Genomic DNA, 25,389 nt, shown 5'->3' on the forward strand with positions numbered 1-25,389 from the left:
TTAACTGTACTAGGGCTTCTTTCCTGTACTCCGCGTGATGACGTCATGCCGTCCGTCACGTGATCTCTCAACGGCGGGAAGAACGTGATGACGTCATAGCTCGGAACCTTCTAGCAGTTGAGCTCGGAACCTGCTAGCAGTTGAGCTCGGAACCTGCTAGCAGTTTCCAGAGAGGCTTTCAAGCAGACCAAACCTATTTGCATTGTATCCTACAGTTTCCTGTACAGCTTCGTTTGTTCATTAAATTTTATTGTTTTTGATTTTCTGAGTCGATCTCAATTCTTCGGCTAGGAACCCCAGTTCCTACATTGGTGACTCCGATTTCTTCGAACAATTTTCGTTGAAGTTACATCATGGACACGAACACCGTCACCCTCAAACTGCCGCAATTTTGGGAGCAACAACTGGCCGCGTGGTTTTTCCAGGCGGAAGCCCAATTTGCAATCCGGGGAGTAGCAGCGGATTTGACCCGTTATTATTACGTGGTCTCCGCCCTCGACAGCGCCACGGCCTCGCGGGTCGTCAGCCTCCTCGAGAGTCCACCGAACGATGGCAAGTACGAAGCTTTAAAAGCACGTTTACTGCAGATTTTCGGTCTGTCCAAGTCGGAGTGCGCTCGCAGACTTATCTCCATGCCCGGCCTCGGGGAACTCAAAACCCTCAGAGCTCATGAGCCAAATGCTCACGCTTTTGGGCTCGGAATCGCAATGTTTTCTGTTCCGCGAGCTGTTTCTCTGTCAACTACCAGAGCCAGTACAGACGGCTTTGGCCAATTCCGCGATCACGGATTGTGCTGAACTCGCCGCGGAAGCGGATAAAATATTCACCGTCTCACAACAATCTTGTGCAGCCACGAGGCGCCCATCCCCTACAAGAGTGAATCCTCCTCCTCCTCCTGCAGGCTGGTGTGCATACCACGCTCGTTTCGGCGCAAAGGCCAGAAATTGCCGTCCGCCCTGCAGTTTCTCACAAAAAAAAACCTACCTCAAACCAGCGGTTTCTGGGAAGATCAATAAGGCCTAAGGGACGCGCCGGAGTTGCGATGGCCGTCGGGTCCGCAGGGAAACTCCTATACATTACAGACTCCCTGTCAGGGCGACGTTTTCTCTGTGATACTGGCTCCCAGTGCAGTATCCTACCAGCGTCGAAGCTAGATCTTCAATCCGGCAGTCAAGGTCCCCCCCTCGAGGCAGCCAATGGTGCGGCCATTTGCACGTTCGGAAAGCATAGGGTCCAGTTGAGTTTTGGCGGCCAACGTTTTGTTTGGGAGTTCATCACGGCGAAAGTCTCACAGGCCATCCTGGGGGCAGATTTCTTCTGTGCAAATGGGTTTCTCATCGACGTCCGACACTGCCGGCTAATCAGTGCCTCCACTTTTCACTCGGTCCCCTGCCACCGAAGCACCGCGATGTCTTGGTCAGTTGCCTGTGCAGTCCCATCTCCAAATGAGTTCTCTCGTCTTCTCAGTGAGTTCCCTGAGCTCACCAGGCCCACATTTTCTTCTTCAGTCGTGAGGCACGGTGTGGCGCACCACATTACCACGACAGGATCCCCCGTTTATGCGAGAGCTCGAAGGCTGGAACCCGGTAAACTCGCGGCCGCCAAGGCGGAGTTCCATACAATGGAACGCCTGGGTATTATTCGACGTTCGAATAGTCCTTGGTCCTCGCCATTACACATTGTTCCTAAGCCGGGCGGCGGATGGCGACCATGCGGCGACTATAGACGCCTGAATGAGGCTACCACACCGGATCGGTACCCAATTCCTCACATTCAGGATTTTTCGGCCCATCTGGCAGGGAATTCCATCTTTTCCAAAGTAGACCTCGTCCGAAGCTATCATCAAGTGCCCGTGCATCCTCAGGACGTCCCCAAAACTGCCGTCATCACACCTTTCGGGCTCTTTGAGTTCCTTCGTATGCCATTTGGGCTGAAGAATGCAGCACAAGCCTTCCAACGTCTCATGGATTCCGTGTTGCGCGATCTGCCGTTCATCTTCGTCTACCTAGACGACATCCTTATTGCCAGTAACAGCACGAAAGAACACATTACCTTTTTTCTCGTCTCAGCCAACATGGCCTTATTATCAACCCGTCTCAGCCAACATGGCCTTATTATCAACCCGGCCAAGTGCCAGTTTGGGTTGCACAGCATTGATTTCCTGGGACACAGAATCACCTCAGAAGGTGCCGTCCCGCTGGCCACGAAGGTGGAAGCAGTCACCTCGTTCCCTCTTCCTCAGACCATCAGGGCCCTCCAGGAATTTCTGGGAATGGTCAATTTTTATCATCGGTTCGTCCCCAAGGCGGCATTGTTGATGCAACCTTTGTACGAGGCCCTCGGAGGTAAATCGGGCAAAGACCCGATCGATTGGACACCCCAGATGGACCAGGCTTTCCTCGACACTAAGAACGCTTTGGCTGCTGCGACCATGTTGGCACATCCCCTTCCGGGCGCAACCATTGCCCTTACCACCGACGCATCTGATTATGCCATCAGGGCAGTACAGGAGCAGTGGGTCGACGGCACATGGCAACCACTGGCTTTCTTCAGCCGCCAATTGCGGAAGAATGAACGCAAGTATAGTACTTTTGATAGGGAGTTGTTGGCATTGTTTCTGGCCATCCGCCATTTTCGCTTCCAACTGGAAGGACGCCCATTCACGGCTTTTGTAGACCACAAGCCACTTACTTTTGCGATGGCCAAGACAGCGGAACCATGGTCAGCACGGCAACAACGTCATCTTACGTACATATCTGAATTTACAACCGACATACAACATGTCTCGGGCAAAGACAACCTGGTGACGGATTGTCTCTCCCGCCCCCAGCTCCACGCAGTACACCTGGGAGTCGACTATGTTGGTTTGGCAAAAGAACAGAAGGCAGACCCTGAAGTGCAGGCATACCGGACCGCACCTTCCAGCTTGCAAGTGGCTGATGTCAGTTTCCAGGCCGCAGGGACCACACTCCGGTGTGACATCTCGATGGGCGTCCCACGTCCAATCGTTCCAGTCGAATGGCGCAGGAGAATTTTCGACACTATCCACGGGTTGTCACACCCTGGCATGAGAGCGTCACAATGACTCATGGCAAAGAAATTCGTCTGGAAGGGCATGCATCTCGACGTCCGTGACTGGACCAATACCTGCGTGAGTTGCCAGAAGTCCAAGATACAACGCCATGTTAAGGCCCCAGTCGCCACTTTTCCGGTTCCGGAATGTCGATTCGACCATGTGCACGTGGACCTGGTTGGTCCTCTCCCTCTCGCGGGTACACTCACCTCCTCACCGTGGTAGACCGCACCACCAGGTGGCCAGAGGCAATTCCTTTGGTTGCCACCACAGCGGCAGACGTCTCCAGAGCCTTCATCTCATCGTGGGTAGCTCGGTTCGGGGTACCGGCTGACATCTCCTCCGACCGGGGGCCTCAATTTACCTCTGAGCTTTGGAACGCCGTAGCTCAAGGTTTGGGCACCAAGCTTCATCGTACCACCGCCTACCATCCACAGGCGAACGGTCTGTGTGAAAGATTCCACAGGTCCCTTAAAGCCGCACTGTGTGCTAGTCTCCGTGGGCCTAGTTGGGTGGACAGGCTCCCTTGGGTGCCGCTAGGTCTTCGCACGGCGCCTAAGGACGACTTGCATTCTTCTTCAGCAGAGCTGGTTTACGGCCAACCACTCATAGTGCCTGGCGATTTTCTTCCTCCTCACACGGAACCCTGGTCCCCAGCTCAGCAGCTCGTCAGCCACCAGGAAGCGGCTAGGAATTTCATCCCAGTGCCTACGTCGCATCATGACCTGCAGCGCTCCCATGTCCCGGTGGAATTTAAGAGCGCAGAATACGTGTTCATTCGACAGGATGCTCGCAAAACCCCGCTCAAACCGCCTTACACAGGTCCGTTCCGCGTCATCTCGTCAGGTGACAAGTCCTTCATAGTCGACATCGGCGGTAAGCCTGACCACATCTCCATCGACCGGTTGAAACCGGCGCACCTGGATCTGAGCGAACCAGTCGTCACCGCTCAGCCGCCTCGTCGTGGTCGTCCACCGTCGACTGCCGGTCCAGTACAGCCACAGTCATCCGCCGAGTCGCCGGTGCCCGTCTCACCGGGTCGACCACAGCCGGCCTCCTCTTTTCCTCCGCCTGCGGTGTCATCCCAACCACAGCCAACGGCCAGTTCGTCTTCTAGCGCTCCGTTCCAGCTGCCGGGGTATCGCAGTCGGTCGGACAGACTCGTCAGATCCCCTTCTCGCCTTACCTTCTCTGTTAAAAGCAATTCTCGGGGGGGCGCATGTGGCGGAACCACCAGAGGATTACGGACAATTGTATATAATTCCTTTTACAGCAATGTAGTACAGCTGGGGGCTGCACCTTTAATGTATCTGTTAACTGTACTAGGGCTTCTTTCCTGTACTCCGCGTGATGACGTCATGCCGTCCGTCACGTGATCTCTCAACGGCGGGAAGAACGTGATGACGTCAGAGCTCGGAACCTTCTAGCAGTAGAGCTCGGAACCTTCTAGCAGTTGAGCTCGGAACCTGCTAGCAGTTTCCAGAGAGGCTTTCAAGCAGACCAGACCTATTTGCATTGTATCCTACAGTTTCCTGTACAGCTTCGTTTGTTCATTAAATTTTATTGTTTTTGATTTTCTGAGTCGATCTCAATTCTTCGGCTAGGAACCCCAATTCCTACAATATGGTCTTTATTGTTAATGCAGTGTGTAAATAATCTACAGGCTCATTTCTGCTCGTTTTAGTACAGTTTTGTGTTTTAATTGATTAGGATGGCGGGGGAGGGGGTTGTGGAGAGGCCTTGAATGTTCTTGGTGCCTATGTGCCCAAGAATTCTTAGCTACTGGAAGGTGTTACCTAGAGACTGGGTATGAGACCAGCCTTCACTCCACTCCACTCATGTGCAGTACTGAGGGAGTGCTGCACTGTTTGAGGTGCCGTCTTTCAGGTGAGACTTTAAACCGAGGCCCCGTCTGCCCTCTCTGGTGGACGTAAAAGATGCCATGGCACTATTCGAAGAAGAGCAGGGGAGTTCTCCCCGGTGACTCGGCCAACATTTATCCCTCAACCAACACTACCAAAAAACCCCCCCCCCAGATTATCTGGTCATTATCTCATTGCTGTTTATGGGAGCTTGCTGTGCGCAAATTGGCTGTCGCGTCTCCCACATTACAACAGTGGCTATACTTCAAAAGTACTTTGTTGGTTGTAAAGCGCTTTGGGACGTCCTGAAGTTGCAAAAGGCGCTATACAAATGCAAGTAATTTATTTTCCTTTTTACTGTCGCCCTGGCAACGGCACACAAGGATATGATGGCCGCAATGCGTAGAAGGACATGATGAGGAATTGTGAGGTGTACTGTAGGCAGGTCCGAGTGTGATGGGCCCGGGAGGTCAACGGATGACTGTGTCAGGGCAACGTTTGATTGTAATTAACTTAAAATTCCTACCTAGGTCCTTCCACAATTAACATGCGTTTAAAAAAAAAAAAATAATCTCCAAAAAAAAATGCATTAATTGTAGAAGTTAACTGGGATTAATTGACAGCCGAGGTAGAGATGCTGGAGCTTAACTCTAAACCTTTTCTGAATGAGACACTGCAGAGCCTGGCTGAACAGACTCCCTGAGGTAGATGGGAATCATAGAAAGGTTACAGCACGGAAGAAGGCCATTTGGCCCGTCGAGCCCGCGCCGGCTCTCTGCAGGAGCACTTCAGCTACTCCCACTTCCCCGCCCTTTCCCCGTAGCCCTGCAAATTTTTTTCCTTCAGGTACTTGTCCAACTCCCTTTTGAAAGCCGTAATTGAGTCTGCCTCCACCACCCTTTCAGGCAGTGCATTCCAGATCCTAACCACTGGCTAAGTAACATAGCCAGTAACAGGTTTTAGTTTCCTGGATCACTGGGCCTGCTTCTGGGAAAGGTGGGACTTGTACAAGTCGGACGGGTTGCACCTGAACCAGAGCGGGACAAATATCCTTGCGGGGAGGTTTGCTAGCACTGTTGGGGGGGGTTTAAACTAACTTGGCAGGGGGATGGGATACAGAGGGGAGCTGAAATAGGGGGTGATGTGCTGCCAATTATAGAGAAAAAAACAAGTCAGCTTGGTAGACAGGGCAAATACACAAGGGCAAGGCTGGATGGCATCTATTTTAATGCAAGGAGTCTTGCAAATAAGGTGGATTAAGGTGTTGATAAACACATGGGAGTATGATATTGTTGCTATTACGGAGGCATGGTTGAGGGAGGGGCAAGACTGGCAGCTCAATATTCCGGGGTGCAGAATCTTCAGGCGAGACAGAGGGGGAGGTATAAGAGGAGGGGGTGTCGCAATATTAATTAAGGAGTCAATTACTGCAGTAAGGAGGGATGACATATTAGCAGGTTCCTCTAATGAGGCCATATGGGTGGAGCTTAAAAACAAAAAGGGGGCAAGCACTTTGCTGGGAATGTACTATAGGCCTCCAAACAGTCAGGGGGAGATAGAGGAACAGATATGTAGGCAAATCTGAGAGAAATGTGCAAATAATAGGGTAATAATAATGGGGGATTTCAACTTCCCCAATATTAACTGGGATAGTCAGAGTGTGAAAGGCGCAGAGGGTGTAGAATTCTTAAAGTGCATCCAGGAGAGCTTTTTGAGCCAGCATGTAGAAAGTCCTACAAGAGAGGGGGCGGTACTGGACCTAATTCTAGGGAATGTGGCCGGCCAAGTGGAAGAAGTGCTAGTAGGTGAGCACTTTGGTGACAGTGACCATAATATGGTGAGATTTAAGGTGGTCATGGAAAAGGACAGGGATGGGCCGGAAATAAAGGTTCTAAATTGGGGGAAGGCCGATTTTAATAGGATAAGGCAGGATCTGGCCAAAATGGACTGGGATCAGCTACTGGTAGGAAAATCTGCATCGGAGCAATGGGAGGCTTTCAGAAGGGAGATTGAGATCATACAATGGCAACATGTTCCCGTAAAGGTCAAGGGTAGTTCCAAAAACCACAGGGAACCTTGGGTGTCAGGGGATATACGAGAATGGATTAGAAAAAAAAGGAGGGCTTTTGGCAGATACAAAAGGCTAAAGACGGAGGAAGCCCTAGAGGAGTACAAAAAGTGCAGGGGGATACTTAAAAAAGAAATTAGGAGATCAAGGAGGGGCCATGAAATAACACTGGTGAGCAAAATAAAGGAAAATCCTAAGATGTTTTATAAGTATATTAAGGGTAAGAGGATAACTAGGGAAAAAATAGGGCCCATTAGGGACAAAAGTGGCAATCTGTGTGTGGAGCCGGAAGATGTAGGAGGGGTTCTAAATGAATTTTTTGCATCTGTTTTCACTATGGAGAGGGACGATGTAGACATAGAAATAGGGCGGGGGGACTGTGATATGCTTGAACATATTAACATCGAGAGGGAGGAGGTATTGGCGGTTTTAGCAGGCCTAAAAATGGATAAATCCCCAGGCCCGGACGAAATGTATCCCAGGCTGCTGTGTGAGGCAAAGGAAGAGATTGCGGGGGCTCTAACACATATATTCAGAACCTCTCTGGCCACAGGGGATGTGCCAGAGGACTGGAGAACCGCTAATGTAGTACCATTATTCAAGAAGGGGAGTAGGGAAAAACCAGGGAACTACAGGCCAGTGAGCCTAACATCAGTGGTAGGAAAATTATTGGAAAAAATTCTGAGGGACAAAATTAGTCTCCACTTGGAGAGGCAAGGATTAATCAGGGATAGTCAACATGGCTTTGTCAAGGGAAGATCATGTCTGACTAATTTGATTGAATTTTTTGAGGGGGTGACTAGGTGTGTGGATGAGGGTAACGCAGTGGATGTGGTATACATGGATTTCAGTAAGGCCTTCGATAAAGTCCTGCACAGGAGACTGGTAAAGAAGGTAAGAGCCCATGGAATCCAGGATGCCTTGGCACATTGGATACAAAACTGGCTTAGTGGCAGAAGGCAGAGGGTGATGGTCGAAGGTTGTTTTTGTGACTGGAAGCCTGTGGCCAGTGGGGTACCACAGGGATCGGTGCTGGGTCCCTTGCTGTTTGTGGTCTACATTAATGACTTGGATATGAATGTAAAAGGTATGATCAGTAAGTTCGCGGATGATACAAAAATTGGTAGGGTGGTAAATAGCAAGGAGGGTAGTCTCAGTCTGTAGGACGATATAGATGGGTTGGTCAGATGGGCGGAACAGTGGCAAATGGAATTTAACCCGGAAAAGTGCGAGGTGATGCACTTTGGGGGGGACTAACAAGGCAAGGGAATACACAATGAATGGTAAGACCCTAGGCAAGACGGAGGGTCAGAGGGATCTGGGTGTGCAAGTACACAGATCCCTGAAGGCGGCGGAACAGGTGGATAAGGTGGTAAAAAAGGCATATGGGATACTTGCCTTCATTAGCCGAGGCATAGAATATAAGAGCAAGGAGGTTATGATGGAACTGTATAAAACACTGGTTAGGCCACAGCTGGAATACTGTGTGCAGTTCTGGTCGCCACACTACAGGAAGGATGTGATAGCTTTGGAGAGGGTGCAGAGGAGATTCACCAGGATGTTACCAGGGCTGGAGCGCTTCAGCTATGAAGAGAGACTGGGCAGATTGGGTTTGTTTTCCTTGGAGCAGAGGAGGCTGAGGGGGGACATGATTGAGGTGTACAAAATTATGAGGGGCATAGATAGGATGGATACGAAGGAGCTTTTTCCCTTAGTAGAAGGGTCAATAACTAGGGGGCATAGATTCAAGGTAAAGGGCGGGAGGTTTAGAGGGGTTTGAGAAAGAACTTTTTCACCCAGAGGGTGGTTGGAGTCTGAAACTCACTGCCTGAAAGGGTTGTGGAGGCTGGAACCCTCACAACATTCAAGAAGCATTTGGATGAGCACTTGAAATGCCATAGCATACAAGGCTACGGACCAAATGCTGGAATATGGGATTAGATTAGACAGGGCTTGATGGCCGGCGCGGACACGATGGGCCGAAGGGCCTCTATCCGTGCTGTATGACTCTATGAAACATAGAAGATTGGAGCAGGAGTAGGCCATTCGGCCCTTCGAGCCTGCTCCGCCATTCAATGAGATCATGGCTGATCATCCTGTCCCTGCCTTCTCCCCATATCCCTTGATCCCTTTAGCCTCAAGAAATATATCCAACTCTTTCTTGAATATATTTAATGAACTGGCCTCCACCGCCCTCTGTGGCAGAGAATTCCACAGGTTCACCACTCTGGGTGAAGAAGTTCCTCCTCATTTCAGTCCTAAATGGCTTACCCCTTATCCTTAGACTATGACCCCTGGTTCTGGACTCCCCAGCCATCCGAAACATCCTTCCTGCATCTAGTCTGTCCAGACCTGACAGAATTTTATAGGTTTCGATGCGATCCCCTCTCAATCTTCTAAACTCCAGTGAGTATAAGCCCAATCGACACAATCTCTCCTCATACGTCATTCCTGCCATCCCAGGTATCAGCCTGGTGAATCTTCGCTGCACTCCCTCCATGGCAAGAACGTCCTTCCTCAGGTAAGGTGACCAAAACTGCACACAATACTCAAGGTGCGGTCTCACCAAGGCCCTGTACAACTGTAGCAAGACATCCTTGTTCCTGTACTCGAACCCTCTTGCTACGAAGGCCAGCATACCATTTGCCTTCTTAACCGCCTGCTGCACCTGCATGCTTACCTTCAGCGACTGGTGCACAATCACACCCAGGTCTCTTTGCACTTCCCCTTCTCCCAATCTATTGCCATTCAAATAATAATCTGCCTTCCTGTTTTTGCCACTAAAGTGGATAACCTCACATTTATCCACATTATAGTGCATTTGCCATGTTTCTGCCCAATCACCCAACCTGTCCAAATCGTACTGGAGTTTCATGACATCCTCCTCACAGCTTACCCTCCCACCCAGCTTTGTGTCGTCTGCAAATTTGGAGATATTACATCCAATTCCCTCGTCCAGATCATTAATATATATTGTGAACAGCTGGGGTCCTAGGACCGATCCTTGCGGTACCCCACTAGTCACTGCCTGCCACTCGGAAAACGACCCGTTTATTCCAACTCTTTGCTTTCTGTCCGCCAACCAGTTCTCTATCCAAGTCAATACCTTGCCCCCAATCCCATGTGCCTTAATTTTGCACGCTAATCTCTTATGTGGGACCTTATCGAAAGCCTTCTGAATGTCCAAATACACCACATCCACTGGTTCTCCCATATCTAATTTACCAGTTACATCCTCAAAAAATTCCAGTAGATTAGTCAAGCATGATTTACCTTTTGTAAATCCATGTTGACTTTGTCCGATCCTGTCACTGCTTTCCAAGTGCTCTGCTATTACATCTTTTATAATAGACTCCAGCATTTTCCCCACTACCGATGTCAGGCTTACCGGTCTATAATTCCCCGCTTTTTCTCTACCACCTTTTTTGAATAGTGGGGTAACATTAGCTACCCTCCAATCCATGGGTACCGTTCCAGAGTCGATCGAGTTCTGGAAGATGACCAGCAATGCATCTACTATCTCTAGGGCCACTTCCTTAAGCACCCTGGGATGTAGACCATCAGGCCCTGGGGATTTATCAGCCTTCAGTCCCATCAATTTTCCTAACACCATTTCCCTACAAATACTGATTTCTTTCAGTTCCTCCCTTTCATCAGACCCTATGTTCCCCGACATCTCTGGGAGGTTATTTGTGTCCTCCTTTGTGAAGACAGAACCAAAGTATGTATTTAGTTGGTCTGCCATTTCCTTGTTTCCCATTATAAATTCCCCTGATTCTGACTGTAAGGGACCTACGCTTGACTTCACCAATCTTTTTCTCTTCACATATCTATAAAAGCTTTTACAGTCAGTTTTTATGTTCCCTGAAAGCTTACTCTCATATTCTATTTTCCCTTTCTTAATTAATCCCTTTGTCCTCCTTTGTTGACTCCTAAACTGCTCCCAATCCTCAGGATTATTGCTTTTTCTAGCCAATTTATATGTCCTCTCCTTGGATCTTATGCTATCCCTAATTTCCCTTGTTAGCCACGGTTGAGTCACCTTTTTTGTTTTATTTTTATGCCAAACTGGGATGATCAAATTCTGTAGTTCATCCATTCGGTCTTTGAATGTTTGCCATTGCCTATCCACCGTCAACCCTTTGAGTGACATTCCCCAATCAATCCTACCCAACTCGCTCCTCAGACCATCGTAGTTTCCTTTATTTAAACTGAGGACCCTTGTCTCTGAGTCAACTACTTCATTCTCCATCTTAATGAAGAATTCGATCATATTATGATCGCTCCGACCCAAGGGGCCTCGTACAACAAGATTGCTAATTAATCCTTTCTCGTTACATAACACCCAGCCTAAGATGGCCTGATATCTGGTTGGTTCCTCGACATATTGGTCCAGGAAACCATCCCGTAAACACTCCAGGAATTCCTCCTCCACCGTATTGTTACTAATTTGGTTGGCCCAATCTATATGTAGATTAAAGTCACCCATGATGACTGCTGTGCCCTTATTGCACGCTTCTTTAATTTCTCTTTTAATGCCATACCCAACCTCCGCCTTACTGTTTGGAGGTCTATATACCACTCCCACAAATGTTTTTTTCCCCTTAGTATTTCTCAATTCTACCCATACAGATTCCACGTCATCAGAGCTAATATCCTTCATTACAATTGTATTAATCCCTTCTTTAACCAGTAATGCTACCCCACCTCCCTTTCCTTTTTGCCTATCTTTCCTGAATATCGAATACCCCTGGATGTTGAGTTCCCAGTCTTGGCCATCCTTGAGCCACGTTTCCGTAATCCCAACCAAATCATATCCGTTTACCTCTATTTGTGCAGCCAATTCATCCACCTTATTACAAATGCTCCTCGCATTAAGACACAAAGCCTTCAGGCTTGTTTTTTTAACGCTCTTAGACCTATTAGAATTATTATTTACTGTGGCCACGTTTGATTTAAACCGTTGATTTCTCTGACTGCCACTTTTGTTTTTCTCCTTCCTATCTTTTGCTTTTATCCCTGTTTTCCTTTCCTCTGTCTCCATGCTCAGGTTCCCAACCCCCTGCCATTTTAGTTTAAACCCCCCCGAACAGCACTAGCAAACACTCCCCCTAGGACATCGGTCCCGGCCCTGCCCAGGTGCAAACCGTCCCGTTTGTACTGGTCCCACCTCTCCCAGAACCGGTTCCAATGTCCAAGGAATTTGAATCCCTCCTCCTTGCACCATTCCTCTAGCCACGTATTCATTTGAAATATCCTCCTATTTCTACTCTGTCTAGCACGTGGCACTGGTAGCAATCCTGAGATTACTACCTTTGAGGTCCTATTTTTAAATTTCCCTCCTAACTCCCTATATTCTGCTTTTAGGACCTCATCCCGTTTTTTACCTATATCGTTGGTGCCTATGTGCACCACGACAACTGGCTGTTCACCCTCCCCCTCCAAAATGTTCTGCAGCCGCTCCGAGATGTCCTTGACCCTTGCACCAGGGAGGCAACACACCATCCTGGAGTCTCGATTGCGGCCGCAAAAACACCTATCTATTCCCCTTACAATTGAGTCCCCTATCACTATAGCTCTTCCACTCTTTTTCCTCCCAGCCTGTGCAGCAGAGCCACCCATGGTGCCAGGAAGTTGGCTGCTGCTGCCTTCCCCTGATGAGTCATCCCCCCCAACAGTATTCAAAGTGGTATATCTGTTGGAGAGGGGGATGGCCGCAGGGGATTCCTGCACTACCTGCCTGCGCCTCTTACTCTGCCTGCTGGTCACCCATTCCCTTCCTGCCTGTACACCCTTTACCTGCGGTGTGACCAACTCGCTATATGTGATATTCACGACGTCCTCAGCATCGCGAATGCTCCAAAATGAATCCATCCGCAGCTCCAGTGTCGCAATGCGGTCTGTCAGTAGCTGCAGCTGGACACACTTCCCGCACACATGGTCGTCAGGGACGCAGGAAGCATCCCTGATTTCCCACATAGAGCAGGAGGAGCACACTACGGGGCTGGGCTGTCCTGCCATGACTTACCCTTTAACTAATTAATTAAAATTAAATGAATCCCACCAATTTCACTACAGTTAAATGATATATTTAAGGGCCCTGGTTTACAAACTGTCCCCGCTACACCACAGCAACCTTAAAAACTATAAACCACAGACTTAAAGTTTTAAAACGAGAGAAATACTCCAACCAATCACCTACCTGTTTTGTGGTGACGTCACACCTCGAATACTTTTTACCTCTCTCCTTGCCTGAGATTGGAGATTGGTGAGGCCTACCTGAGCCTCTGGGGCCTTTTGTAGTCGCTCTGCCGCTCTGCTCCGCCTCCAGCCACTGCCGCACTGAGGCCTACCTGAGCCTCTGGGGTCTTTTGTAGTCGCTCTGCCGCTCTGCTCCGCCTCCAGCCGCTGCCAATGCCGCACTGAGGCCTACCTGAGCCTCTGGGGCCTTTTGTAGTCGCTCTGCCGCTCTGCTCCGCCTCCAGCCGCTGCTGATGCCGCACTGAGGCCTACCTGAGCCTCTGGGGCCTTTTGTAGTCGCTCTGCTGCTCTGCTCCGCCTCCAGCCGATGCCGCACTGAGGCCTACCTGAGCCTCTGGGGCCTTTTGTAGTCGCTCTGCCGCTCTGTTTTTCCCCATGTTGCCTTTGGTTCTTCTGCCAATCACCTTAAATCTGTGTCCTCTGGTTCTCGACCCTTCTGCCAATGAGAACAGTTTCTCTCTATCTACTCTGTCTCAACCCCTCATGATTTTGAACACCTCTATCAAATCTCCTCTCAACCTTCTCTGCTCCAAGGAGAACAACCCTCCCCCTTTTCCCAGCCCCCACTTGCTTTAAAATCTATCCCTTTTCCTGCTTTTTTTCCAGTTCTGACAAAGGGCCTTTGACCTGAAACGTTAACCCCGTTTCTCTCTCCACGGTTGCTGCCCTGGCCTGCTGAGTTTTTCCAGCGTTTTCTGTTGTTATTTTGGATTTCCAGCATCCGCAGTATTTTGCTATCGAAGAAGAATGATTTGTTTGTCATGGGACTGCCGTTAAGCTGCGCTGCGGTCACCAGCTTTTGAATGGGAAAAACCACGCATGTGTGGAAATTTGAATGGGACACGCACCCCAAAAATAAAATTAAAGGGAACATTGAGCCATTGTATGGCTCTTTTTGGTGCTGTGGGGTGTGGCCGTCTTAGAAACAATGGTAGCAACAGAGTTGGCAGAAGTTCACCTCTCTCGGCTCACAGCAACCCCTCTTGTGAAATGTGTGTTTTTAAGGTCTGGGCATTGAGCTCAGAGGCTGTCGCAGCTTCTCGGCATTTGGAAACGCCCATCACCTTGTGCCACACCCTGGCTTATCTGTACTTTCTGCCGTTGAGCTAGATGCCACCAGGATATAGGTTCTGAGAGAAACAGATAATTGTAGCTTGATTCTAGAGTGAAATAGTTCCAGCTCTGGCTCCGATCGAGCGAGTCCAGCCTTGTGACAACGTGGCTGAGTCGGTATGTACTGAAATCTTGTGTATTTACCCTTTCTGATTGCAGAGAAGTCACAAATCTTCTATGTTGTAAAAACTCCGTAAAATGAAAGATCTGTCCACTGTCGTTTTTCTTGTTTGTAATCTTGTTATTTGCTCTTGGAAATATGGGGAAGGCATAATTTATTTCCTGTCTGTAATTGTCGTAGCAATTTCAGCTGAGTGGCTTGCTAGGCCTCTTGAGAGGGTTTTCAGAGTCCATCATATTGGGGGTGAATTTCCTTGCTGTTTCAACAACAGCTTGCATTTATATAGCATTTTTAACATAGTAAAACATCCCAAGGTGCTTCACAGCCGCGTTATCAGACCACATTTGACACAGCTAAAGAAAGATACATTAGGACAGGTGACCAAATGCTTGGTCGAAGAGGTAGGTTTTAAGCTGCGTCTTAAAGGCGGAGAGAGACGTGGCGAGGTTGGGGGAGGGAATTCCAGAGCTTTGGGCCGAGACAACTGATGTGGCAAAGGAAGTGGGGGAACGACGATAGGTTTTGGGAGCATTAATGGCGCAGGAAATTTTTCCAGCGAGGAAAGATGCATGGTAGCTGCTTATGGGGCGCCTGTGTGCCTTTTATAAGGCTTCGCCCCCCCCAAGTTCCTTCGCTCTTTTGGCGCTTTCCCCCCCACCCCCCAAGTCGCCACTGGCCTTATTTACTTATGGCCACCCTGGCAAACCAGTGGTGCTGCAGCTGCGAATTTCCTGGTTTCGCCCCGCTATTGCACTTGGGTGAGTTGCACCTATAGTCTGAGGCATAGCAGCTGCCAGGGTCAGCTGATACTGGTGGAAGTGAGGGGCTCCTGACACAGAAGAGTCCGCACATCTTTTTCGGATGAGACGTTAAACCGAGGCCCTGTCTGCTCTCTCGGGTGGATGTAAAAGATCCCACGGTACTATTTCGAAGAAGAGCAGGGGAGTTCTCCCCGGTGGCCCGGCCAATATTTATCCCTCAACCAACATCACTGAAACAGATTATCTGGTCATTATCACATTGCTGTTGGTGGAAGCTTGCTGTGCGCAAATTGGCTGCCGTGTTTCCCACATTACAACAGTGACTACACTCCAAAAGTACTTCATTGGCTGTAAAGCGCTTTGAGATGTCCGGTGGTTGTGAAAAGTGCTATATAAATGCAAGTCTTTTTTCTTTGAATGCAGATTTCTGAAGTAGGAAAAGTTTTTTTTGGTTTTTTTTTGCTTTCTGTCTACAGTCACTTGCTTGTGACTGCTTCTCAGAGGGTCAGATGACTGACAGATTTTTGGACCCAATCCCCACCCCATCCACAGTCAGAGCTTCTCTGGAGCATGTGTGGCGTTCCCTGTGGGAATACTCTTGTTTGCCTTTATCATGGATAGACCACGGTACCACAGGGTGGATGGAGCAAAGCAGACTCTGGCAGCATTTCTGAATAGAGGCAAAACAGCACCGCATCACTGAGGATTTCTCTCCGATGGAACAAAGTCTACCTTCGACACCGCAGCCATGCCTCCTTCTACCCTCCTCCGTCTTGCCAATAGAGGGACAGTCGCTCAAAGCACAACTCGTCCTAACGCATGGCAACACAGCAGCCCTTCACCCCCCCTACGTGAGCAAGAGTGAAAACATCAACTCGTATAGCTCTAACCTCCATCAGGAACATGTCAGTGCACATTCTATTTTATTACCATGAATTCCAAAGTGCTCACAAGCCCAACTACTTCGAACCATGCTGCCCCGGTGCTTTTTTAAAAAAAAAAGCTACTCTTGTACTGCTTCCAGGTGCCACCTGAGGGCAGCATTGCAGGGGTTGGCTGATTAAGCTCTACGAAGGGCTCACAGGACTGAGGTGGTTCTCGTCTCTTGGCAGCTTGGTGTCGCCTTTCGGATGAGACGTTAAACCAAGGTCCTGTTCAGGTGGACATAAAAGACCTTGCGGCACTTTTCAGGGCGAGTATTCAGCCCTCAGCCAATACAGTCCCTACTTCTTATAGCGGGCACGTGCGTGTGAGCGCGATTTGCCTGCTATAGCCAGTATAATGTGGTAGCGCTATTTCAGTAAGCGGCAGGAATGTACCTTCTGTGTAGCTGCACTGTAACCTGCAACTTTATGTAAACTGCATTACAAACTGTAACCCCGCACCACTTGGAGGGGATTATAAATTCACACAAGGTGATTGAACATTAACAAAATGCTATTTACAGACGTTTGTTCTTGCATTCAGTGCATCTTAACGAGGTGCAAACTAATGACTAATCTTGGCTGTTTCTGCCCGAATTAAACGGAATACTTAAGACACTTACGGCGGCAATGTTGAAATTGACATTCATGCAAATGGAAAATGATTATCGTTTTTTGGCCGATGTAAGCGACTGCCCGTTTTTAAATGTGGAGGTTTTAAGGGATGGAGATTGTACTGCCCAAACGGGATAACCGATCACTCATCTCATTGCTGTTTGTGGGACCTTGCTGTGCACAAATTGGCTGCCGCTTTTCCCACATTACAGTGGCTACATTTCAAAAGTACTTAATTGGCTGAGAAGCGCTTTGGGATGTCCTGAGGTTGTGCTAGAGCGCTATATAAATGCAAGTCTATATTTTAGACAACATAAATTCTGCTAATTTAAGCTTTTTTTAAATTCAGCATTAATGATCTTGTTTTTTCTGCAGGAATACAGACAGACATGTTACGGATCAACTCCATAAACGTGTTGCGGTTCTTGGTCCTGCTGATTGTAGTAATTATGGGCTTGAAGATATTTTTGATATTAAAGTAAGTTATACATTTTTTTAATTTATTCTCCGCATGTGGGCGTCGCTGGCAAGGCCAGCATTTATTGCCCGTCCCTAGTTGCCCTTGAGAAGGTGGTGGTGAGCCGCTGCCTTGAACCGCTGCAGTCCATGTGGTGAAGGTACTCCCACAGTGCTGTTAGGGAGGGAGTTGCAGGAGTTTGACCCAGTGATAATGAAGGAACGGCGATATATGTCAAAGTTGGGATGGCGTGTGACTTGGAGGTGATGGTGTTCCCATGTGCCTTCTGCCCTTGTACATCTAGTTGGTGGAGGTCACCGGTTCGGGAGTTGCCGTCGCAGAAAATATCCTGAAGTGGGGTGAAGTTTCCGCTCGGCCTGGGGATGATCACAGCTGGGTACAGGGCCTGGCCGCAGGTGGGTGCAGGCTGTGCGGTAGTTTTTTTTTTGCTGCGAGTTCTTGTCCACTGAGTCATCAGGTGAGCTATTAAGCCTATTTCCATCTGGCAGATAGGATCGTGAGGGTCTACCTGGGAACAGCATCGGCAGGGCAGGCTGCTGAGTGACCGTTAATCAGTGGCTGTGATTGCCTGTACCAGGGACAGTGCTCTAGCCCTGTATCGAATCTCAGGCCTCGAGTTTTCTGCTTGAGGTACACTGGCTCCCACTCTCCCCCACCCCTTCCAAGCCGGGCCTCCAGCCCTTCCTTTCACCTATTGGGCCTCTCCCTAGTGAATTTTACTTTTCATTACAATCTTTTCCTCCTCTCCCCAAGTTATTATTAACTTCCCCAAGTTATTAACTTTCCCAAGTTGCTTTTAGGCTCCTGTAGATTCCTCGTGTTTTGACACTCTGCCAAGTTTTTCTGATCAAGCCTCCCAGCTTGTTCCTAATTCCCATCAGAGTCCTTTCTCCCCTCCCTCTCATCCCCCACTCCGGCCTCTGGGCCTCTCTCTGTTGCCTGCAACCCTCCTACTGTTTGACAAAATCTTGAATCGTTTATAAAAAATAAAAAAAAATTGCACTTCTTTTAAATAATGAACGTTCATCATGTTTTTAAACAAATCCCCATCACCTTTTTTCCCTTACTATTTCTTTCTCCTCCCCTCCCTTGCACGTCTTTCTCCTTCCCTCCCTCTCACTTCTGCCTCCTCCCCATAGACGCTAACCCTCCTCTACCTTCCCCCTAATCGAGTCATTTCTTTTTTATCATCGAACGTGGAGATTTACAATTGCTCCCACCTCCCCCCAATCCCACCGGTTTCCTAGTTTGGAGGACCTGTTATCTATAGCGAATTGTGTTTTGAGTGACTCTGCTGATTTTGAAGGTAGATGCCTCTCTGTTTTAGAGCAAACCAATTGGACGCTCCTGCAAAAGATAGCTTTTGGAGTAAGCATGGAGGAGCAATGGCAAATGACCACAAAATGGAAGCTAACCAAAAAATGGAGGGTGTGGCACAGCAAAACGCCCAGCCGGGAAAGGACGAGCCAAAGGCGGGAGTGAAATCAAAGCCACGGCAACTGAAGGATTATGGCACTTCAGGGATGAGAATCGTGCACTTGGACCTCAAAGGAGCTGCACCCAAACTCTCATATTTGCAACAGGTAGGAGATGTAGTAATTGAAGCGAATAGCATAGATGCATTTCAGGGAATTTTGATAAGTACATGAGGGAGAAAGGAATAGCAGGTTATGTTGATCGGGTGAGATGAAGTAGAGTGGGGGGAGGCTCGTGTGGAGCATAAACACCGGCACGGACCTATTGGGCCAAATGGCCTGTTTCTGTGCTGTAACAACTATGTAATGTTCACATTAGGAGAGGGCCTTATACAACGGCGTGAGACCCTGCATGGCCGATGTAGATTGGCGAGAGGACAATAGAGAGTCCTGTGTCTGGCTGTACGTGTGAGGGAGCAGAAGCACCCAGGGTCAGATAGCTGAATCTACTGATCATTTAACTCCTGACTCTGAGCCAGACTTCTGTGTTGAACACTTTTTACAATTGCTCAGTTTCCTGCTGCCAGTTTGCAATGGGCCGGAAGCACTTGGGGAGATTGAGGGGGGAGGGGGGGTGGTGGTTTGTGGGTACTTGAAACTTATCTACATTTCATTTTCAACTTAAATGGGCAACAGACCAGGGGCTTAAAGGGTTAAATTATCAGGACAGGTTGCATAAACTGACCTTGTATTCTTTTTGAGTATAGGAGATTGAGGTGTGGTTTGATCGAGGTGTTTAAAGTGTTAAAAGGATTTGATGGGGTAGATACAGAGAAAGTGGGGGAAAAATTCGGTTGCTTTGCGCCTCCCGTTAGCGCCCTAAGAGGGCACCAACGGGGCACAAAGCAACTAGCGCCCGGGCGCAGCGCCGCCAACGCCTCCCGTGAAATTCAGCGGGAGGTTAGCAGCGGCGGCGGTAACCGGTAGCGCACCGCGGCGCTGTGCCGCCGGCGATGATGTCATAGCCGTGCGCAGCGCCCCGGCCACGATCTTCAGTAGCGCCCCCTGACTTACCGGCAGACGCTATGTCCGACGGGGTCAGGGGGGCTTACCTGAGGCCGGGGAGGCGCTATTTAAAGGCGAGATGCCGGGCGGCCATTTTTGTTGCTGGCCGCCTGCCAGCACCTGCCTCTGTTCCTGTTCCCGGCCTCCTTACCCGCTCCCCCCCTGCAGAGTGCCGGCTGCGCTCCATGAGCCCGGCACTTCTCGAGTGCCAGGCTCTTGTGCCAGCACTCCCGATCCCCGGGTCGCGCTGCGCAAGGCCCCTCCCCTTTAAGAAGGGGAGGAAAGCCTGCATTACTGCGACACGACGTGCCGCGATATTCCTTCACAGCTTCCAATTTCACCCCGCTTCCCTCTTGGGGCGCTACCACTCAATTTCCGTTGCGGGGGCGCTAATTTTTCCGGGGCGCTCCCTGGCGAAGTTAGCGCCCCAAAGGGGGCGCAACTCAATTTTTCGCCTCTGGTGGAGAAATCAAGAACATGGGAACATAATCTTAAAATTAAAGCTAGGCCATTCAGGAAGGAAATCAGGAAGCACTTTTTTACACAAAGGGTAGTAGAAATTTGGAACTCTCTTCCCCCAGAAGGCTGTGGATGCTGGGGGACAATTGGAGCTTTCAAGTCTGAGATCGATTAGATTTTTGTTGGGTAAGGGTATCGAGGGATATGGGACAAAAACAGGTAAATGGAGAAGTACAGATCAGCCATGATCTAATTGATTGGTGGAGCAGGCCCGAGGGGCTGAATGGCCTCCTCCTTTTCCTATGTTCCTAACTGACCTGGTTCACTCGGAAATAAAACTGAAGCAAGAGGACAAGCCCTAGTTTCACCCTGTGGCTTGACGTCTCTGTTGTGTGGAACCTCATCGCCTGTATAGTACGGTGGAAAGGCTATATTTTAAAATATGATGTGCCCGATAGTGAGATGTTGGGAGTGAGGTGGATGGTTCCAGGCTTTAAGCAACAAGGATTGGTAACAGTTAAACTTTTTCACTTTGGAGGAAAGAAGATCGAGAATGAATGTTAAAACAACCCATCGGCTTGGCTCTCACCTAGTCAGAAGTTTGTAGGTTCAATCCCCACTACAGCACTTAATCTAGGCTGGCACTAAGGGAGTGCTGCGCTCAGAGGTGCCACCTTTCACATGAGATGTTGAATAGAGGGTAGTTGTTAAAGATCCCATGGCACTTTTTTTTTTTGAATAAGAGCAGGGAGTTCTCCCATGGTCCAGGCCAACATTCCTCCTTGAATCCAATGATACTAAAACAGGATAACTGGTCACTTATCTCATTGCCATTAATAGATCTCTGCAAAGTATAAACAGGCCAACAATTTCCCAACCTCAAATGAATTACATTTATTCACATTAAAGGACATCCGTCAATTCCCCTAACTTATCTCGATCAGCCTATATTATGTTGATTTTAATCTATATTACTCACCTCTTGTACTACTATACCAATGTCCTCTTCTGGGTCATTAATAAAAATGAACAGTGACCCGAACACAGCCCTTTGGAACCAAATTGTGATGAGGCCCCATTCAGATTATCCCATTAATGAGAACTACGATATCTCAGCCAGTTATCTACGTAGCACAATATCTATCCATTAATCCCATATAATCTAATTGTATCCTTTAACCTTCTGTGTGGTACTTTATCAAATGCTTTCTGGAAATCCAAGTATATAACATCAACAGAAATGCCATAATCCACCATATTGATCACTTGCTACAAAGAACTCAATCAGGCTAGCGAAGTGGGGCCCATGGTTCCTTGCCGAGAGTCTCAAATAATGGCCAAACTCGCCAAGTGATCATAAATCGATTCCCGGATATTGCTTTCCAACAATCTTCCTACAATTGGTAGCAAACTCATGGGTCAATAATTATTGGAATCCAATTGTTTCCACTTAAATAATGTGACCACATGACTTGGATACATGTCTGCAGATATACAGGTAGTTCTGCGAGGTACCGTACATCTGTACAGATAGTTCCATGAGAGTAGAACACACACTGGTGTCTGAGAGAGCGATACAAAGACAACAACCTGCATTTATATAGCGCCTTTACCGTAGTAAAATATCCCAAGGTGCTTCACGAGCATAAACAGACAAAATTTGACACCGAACCACATAACAAGACATTAGAGTCATAACGGCACAGAAGGAGGCCATTCAGCCTATATCGAGTCCATGCCGGCTCTCTGTAGAGCAATCCAGTCAGTCCCATTCCCCCGCTGTATCCCCGTAGCCCTGCAAGTTTATTTCCCTCAAGTGCCTATCCAGTCTCCCCTTGAAAACATTGAGTGTCTCCGCTTCCACCACTTCTGTCGGCAGCGAGTTCCAGGTCCTCACCACTCGCTGCGTAAAAAAGTTTTTCTTCACATCCCCCCTGTATCTCTTGCCCAAAACCTTAAATCTGTGTCCCCTAGTCCTTGTACCATCAACTAGTAGGAACAGCCTTTCCCCGTCTAGCCTATCCAAACACTATTTTTGAATCCCAAGATCCCATATGCTTTGTTAACCACTCTCTCAATATGTTCTGCCATCTTCAGGGACCTATGCACATTAACTCCCAGGTCCCTCTGTCCCTGCACACTCTTTAAAACTGTGCCATTAAGTGTATATTGCCTCTCCCTGTTCCTTCTGCCAAAATGCATCACCCCTCACAATTCTCTCTTAAATTCCATTTGCCACTTGTCTGCCCATTCTGCTAGTCTTTCTATGTCCTGTTGCAGTCGATTGGTATCGTCATCACTGTTTGCCACACCCCCAAGTTTGGTGTCATCGGCAAATTTAGAAATTCTACTCTCTCTTCCAATATCCAGGTCATTTTATATATATCAAAAAAAGCAGTGGCCCCAGCACTGACCCTTGGGGAACACCACTGTCTACCATCCTCCAGTCTGAAAAACAGCCATTTACCACAACTCGCTGTTTTCTGTCCTTAAGCCAATTTCTTATCCAAGCTGCCACTGACCCACCTATTGCATGAGCCTCAACTTTGTTAACCATCCTTCTATGTGGTACTTTTGTCAAACGCCTTCTGAAGATCCATGTAGCCAACATCCATTGCATTCCCTTCATCAATCCTCTCTGTTACTTCATCAAAGAATTCAATTAGATTAGTCAAACACGATCTGCCTTTTACAAATCCGTGCTGGCTCTCCTTAATTAGCTTAAACCTCTCCAAGTGCTCGTTAATTTTTTCCTTGATTATTGTTTCTAAAACTTTACCCACCACTGATGTTAAACTGACCGGCCTGTAGTTACTAGGATTGTCCTTACACCCTTTCTTGAACAATGGTGTCACATTTGCCACTTTCCAATCCTCAGGCACCTCCCCCACATCAAGGGAAGATTGGAAAATTATGACAAGCCCTTCCGCTATCTCCTCCCCCAATTTCCTTAGCAACCTGGGATGCAAGCCAACTGGACCAGGCGACTTGTCCACTCTAAGCATACCCAGCCTTTCTAGTACATCCTGTCCATCAATTTTCACCCCTTCCATTGCTTCTACCGATATTTTGTCAGCATCCACCTCCTTAGTAAACACCGATACAAAGTACTCATTGAGTATTCTAGCCTTGCCCTGCGCCTCTAAGCATATATCACCTTCTTTGTCTCCAATAGGCCCCACCCCGCCTCTTACTACCCGCTTACTGTTTACATGCCGGTAGAAGATTTTTGGGTTCCCTTTTATGTTCACCGCCATTCTACTCTCATATTCTCTCTTTGCCAATCTTATTTTCATCTTCACATACCCTCTCAACTTATTGTATTTGGTCTGGTTCTCCCTTGAAGAATTCATCTGACATGCATCATACACCTTTTTTTTGTTTCATTATCTTCTCTATCTCCCTCGTCATCCAAGGAGCCCTCGCTTTGGTTCCCTTACCCTTCCCTCTTGTTGGAATGTACCTAGCCTGTAATTGGAACATCTCCTCCTTAAAGATCACCCATTGTTCCATTACAGTTTTTCCTATCAGTCTTTGGTTCCATTTTACCCTGGCTAGATCCTTTCGCATCCCATTGAAGTTGGCCCTATTCCAGTTTAGAAGTTCCACTCTAGATTGTTCCTTGCTCCTCTCCATTGCTAATCTAAATCTTATGATATGATGATCACTCGTACCCAAGTGTTCTCCCACAGACACTTGGTCGACCTGGCCCACCTCATTGCCCAGCACCAGATTCAGCAATGCCTCCTTCCTAGTTGGGCCAAGAACATATTGGTCAAGAAAATTATCCTGAACACATTTCAGAAATTCCTCCCCCTCCTTTCCCTTTACCCTAGCATTATCCCAATCGATATTTGGGTAATTAAAGTCCCCCAATATCACCACTCTATAACTCTTGCATATCTCTGCGATTTCCCTGCAGATTTGCCCCTCTCACTATTTGGAGGCCTATAGAATACCCCAAAAGCATGATCCATACCCTTTTTTCTCCTCAACTCTAAGAAAATGGATTCTGTCCTTGTCCCCTCAAGAACATCCTCCCTTTCCAACACTACAATGTCTTCCTTAATCAGCACTGCCGCCCCACCTCCCATTTTTCCTTCCCTATCTTTTCTGAACACCTTGTACCCTTGAATACTAAGTGCCCAATCCTCACCGTTTTTAAGCCATGTTTCCGTTATTCCCACATCATATTGCCACATGGCTAATTGTGCTTGTAGCTCACCAACCTTATTCACCACACTTTGTACGTTTATGTAGATGCATTCTAAACCTATTTTTGAATTTTTCGTAGTCTTTCTTAGTCTGCTCCTATCTAATACAATGTACCTCTGGAATCTCCGTGTAATGTGTGTAGTTGTTGTACATTTGCATTGATTCCATTTTGTTTTCACCATGCAGTTCTGCTGATATCGACACGATCCAACAGTTGGCTGAGAGCAGTAACCTGGAGATTCTACTTCCGCTTCTAGTACTATTGTCTCTAGTGCTATCCCACACAATCACTCTTTTATGCACCTTATTCCTCTTTTCTACTCTTATATGCTGGTGCCCATCCCCCTACTAAGCTAGTTTAAACCCTCCCCAACAGCACTAACAAACCTCCCCGTGAAAATATTGGTCCCGGTCCTGTTGAGGTGTAACCCGTCCAGCTTGTACAGGTCTCACCTTCCCCAGAAATGGTCCCAATGCCTCAGGAATCTAAAGCCCTCCTTCCTGCACCATCTCTCCAGCCACGCATTCATCTGTTCTATCCTTCTATTCCTGTACTCACTAACATGTGGCACCGGGAGTAATCTGGAGATTACTACCTTTGAGGTCCTGCTTTTTAATCTCTCTCCTAGCTCCCTAAACTGCCTGCAGGACCTCATCCCTCTTTCTACCTATGTCATTGGTACCGATATGGACAACGACCTCTGGCTGTTCACCCTCCCCCCTCAGAGTGTCCTGCAGCCGCTCAGTGACATCCTTTATCGTGGCACCAGGGAGGCAACATACCATCCTGGTATCACGTCTACGGCCGCAGAAATGCCTGTCTGCTCCCCTTACCATTGAATCCCCTACCACTATTGCTCTTCCACTCTTTTTTTCTGCCCCCCGCCGTGCAGCTGAGCCACCTGTGGTGCCGTGGACTTGCCTCTGGCTGCACTCCCCAGAGGAACCAATCGCCCTCAC

The 25,389-nt window shown here is 48.3% G+C and overlaps 1 protein-coding gene across 1 annotated transcript in view; it reads left to right on the top strand.

The window, feature by feature from the left end:
- The window catches only part of LOC147110300 (hexosaminidase D-like), a 48,350-nt gene that overhangs the window by 944 nt on the left and 22,017 nt on the right, over positions 1–25,389 (top strand). Inside the window, exons 2-3 of the mRNA XM_086000151.1 lie at positions 17,173–17,275; positions 18,603–18,858. Of these exons, the coding sequence (XP_085856277.1) occupies positions 17,173–17,275; positions 18,603–18,858 (359 nt within the window). The remainder of the gene's footprint in view (positions 1–17,172; positions 17,276–18,602; positions 18,859–25,389) is intronic.

The sequence above is a fragment of the Somniosus microcephalus genome, chromosome 11 (genome assembly GCF_052327205.1).
Source record: "Somniosus microcephalus isolate GS21.2 chromosome 11, FLI_Smic_1.0, whole genome shotgun sequence".
Lineage (NCBI taxonomy): Eukaryota > Metazoa > Chordata > Chondrichthyes > Squaliformes > Somniosidae > Somniosus > Somniosus microcephalus.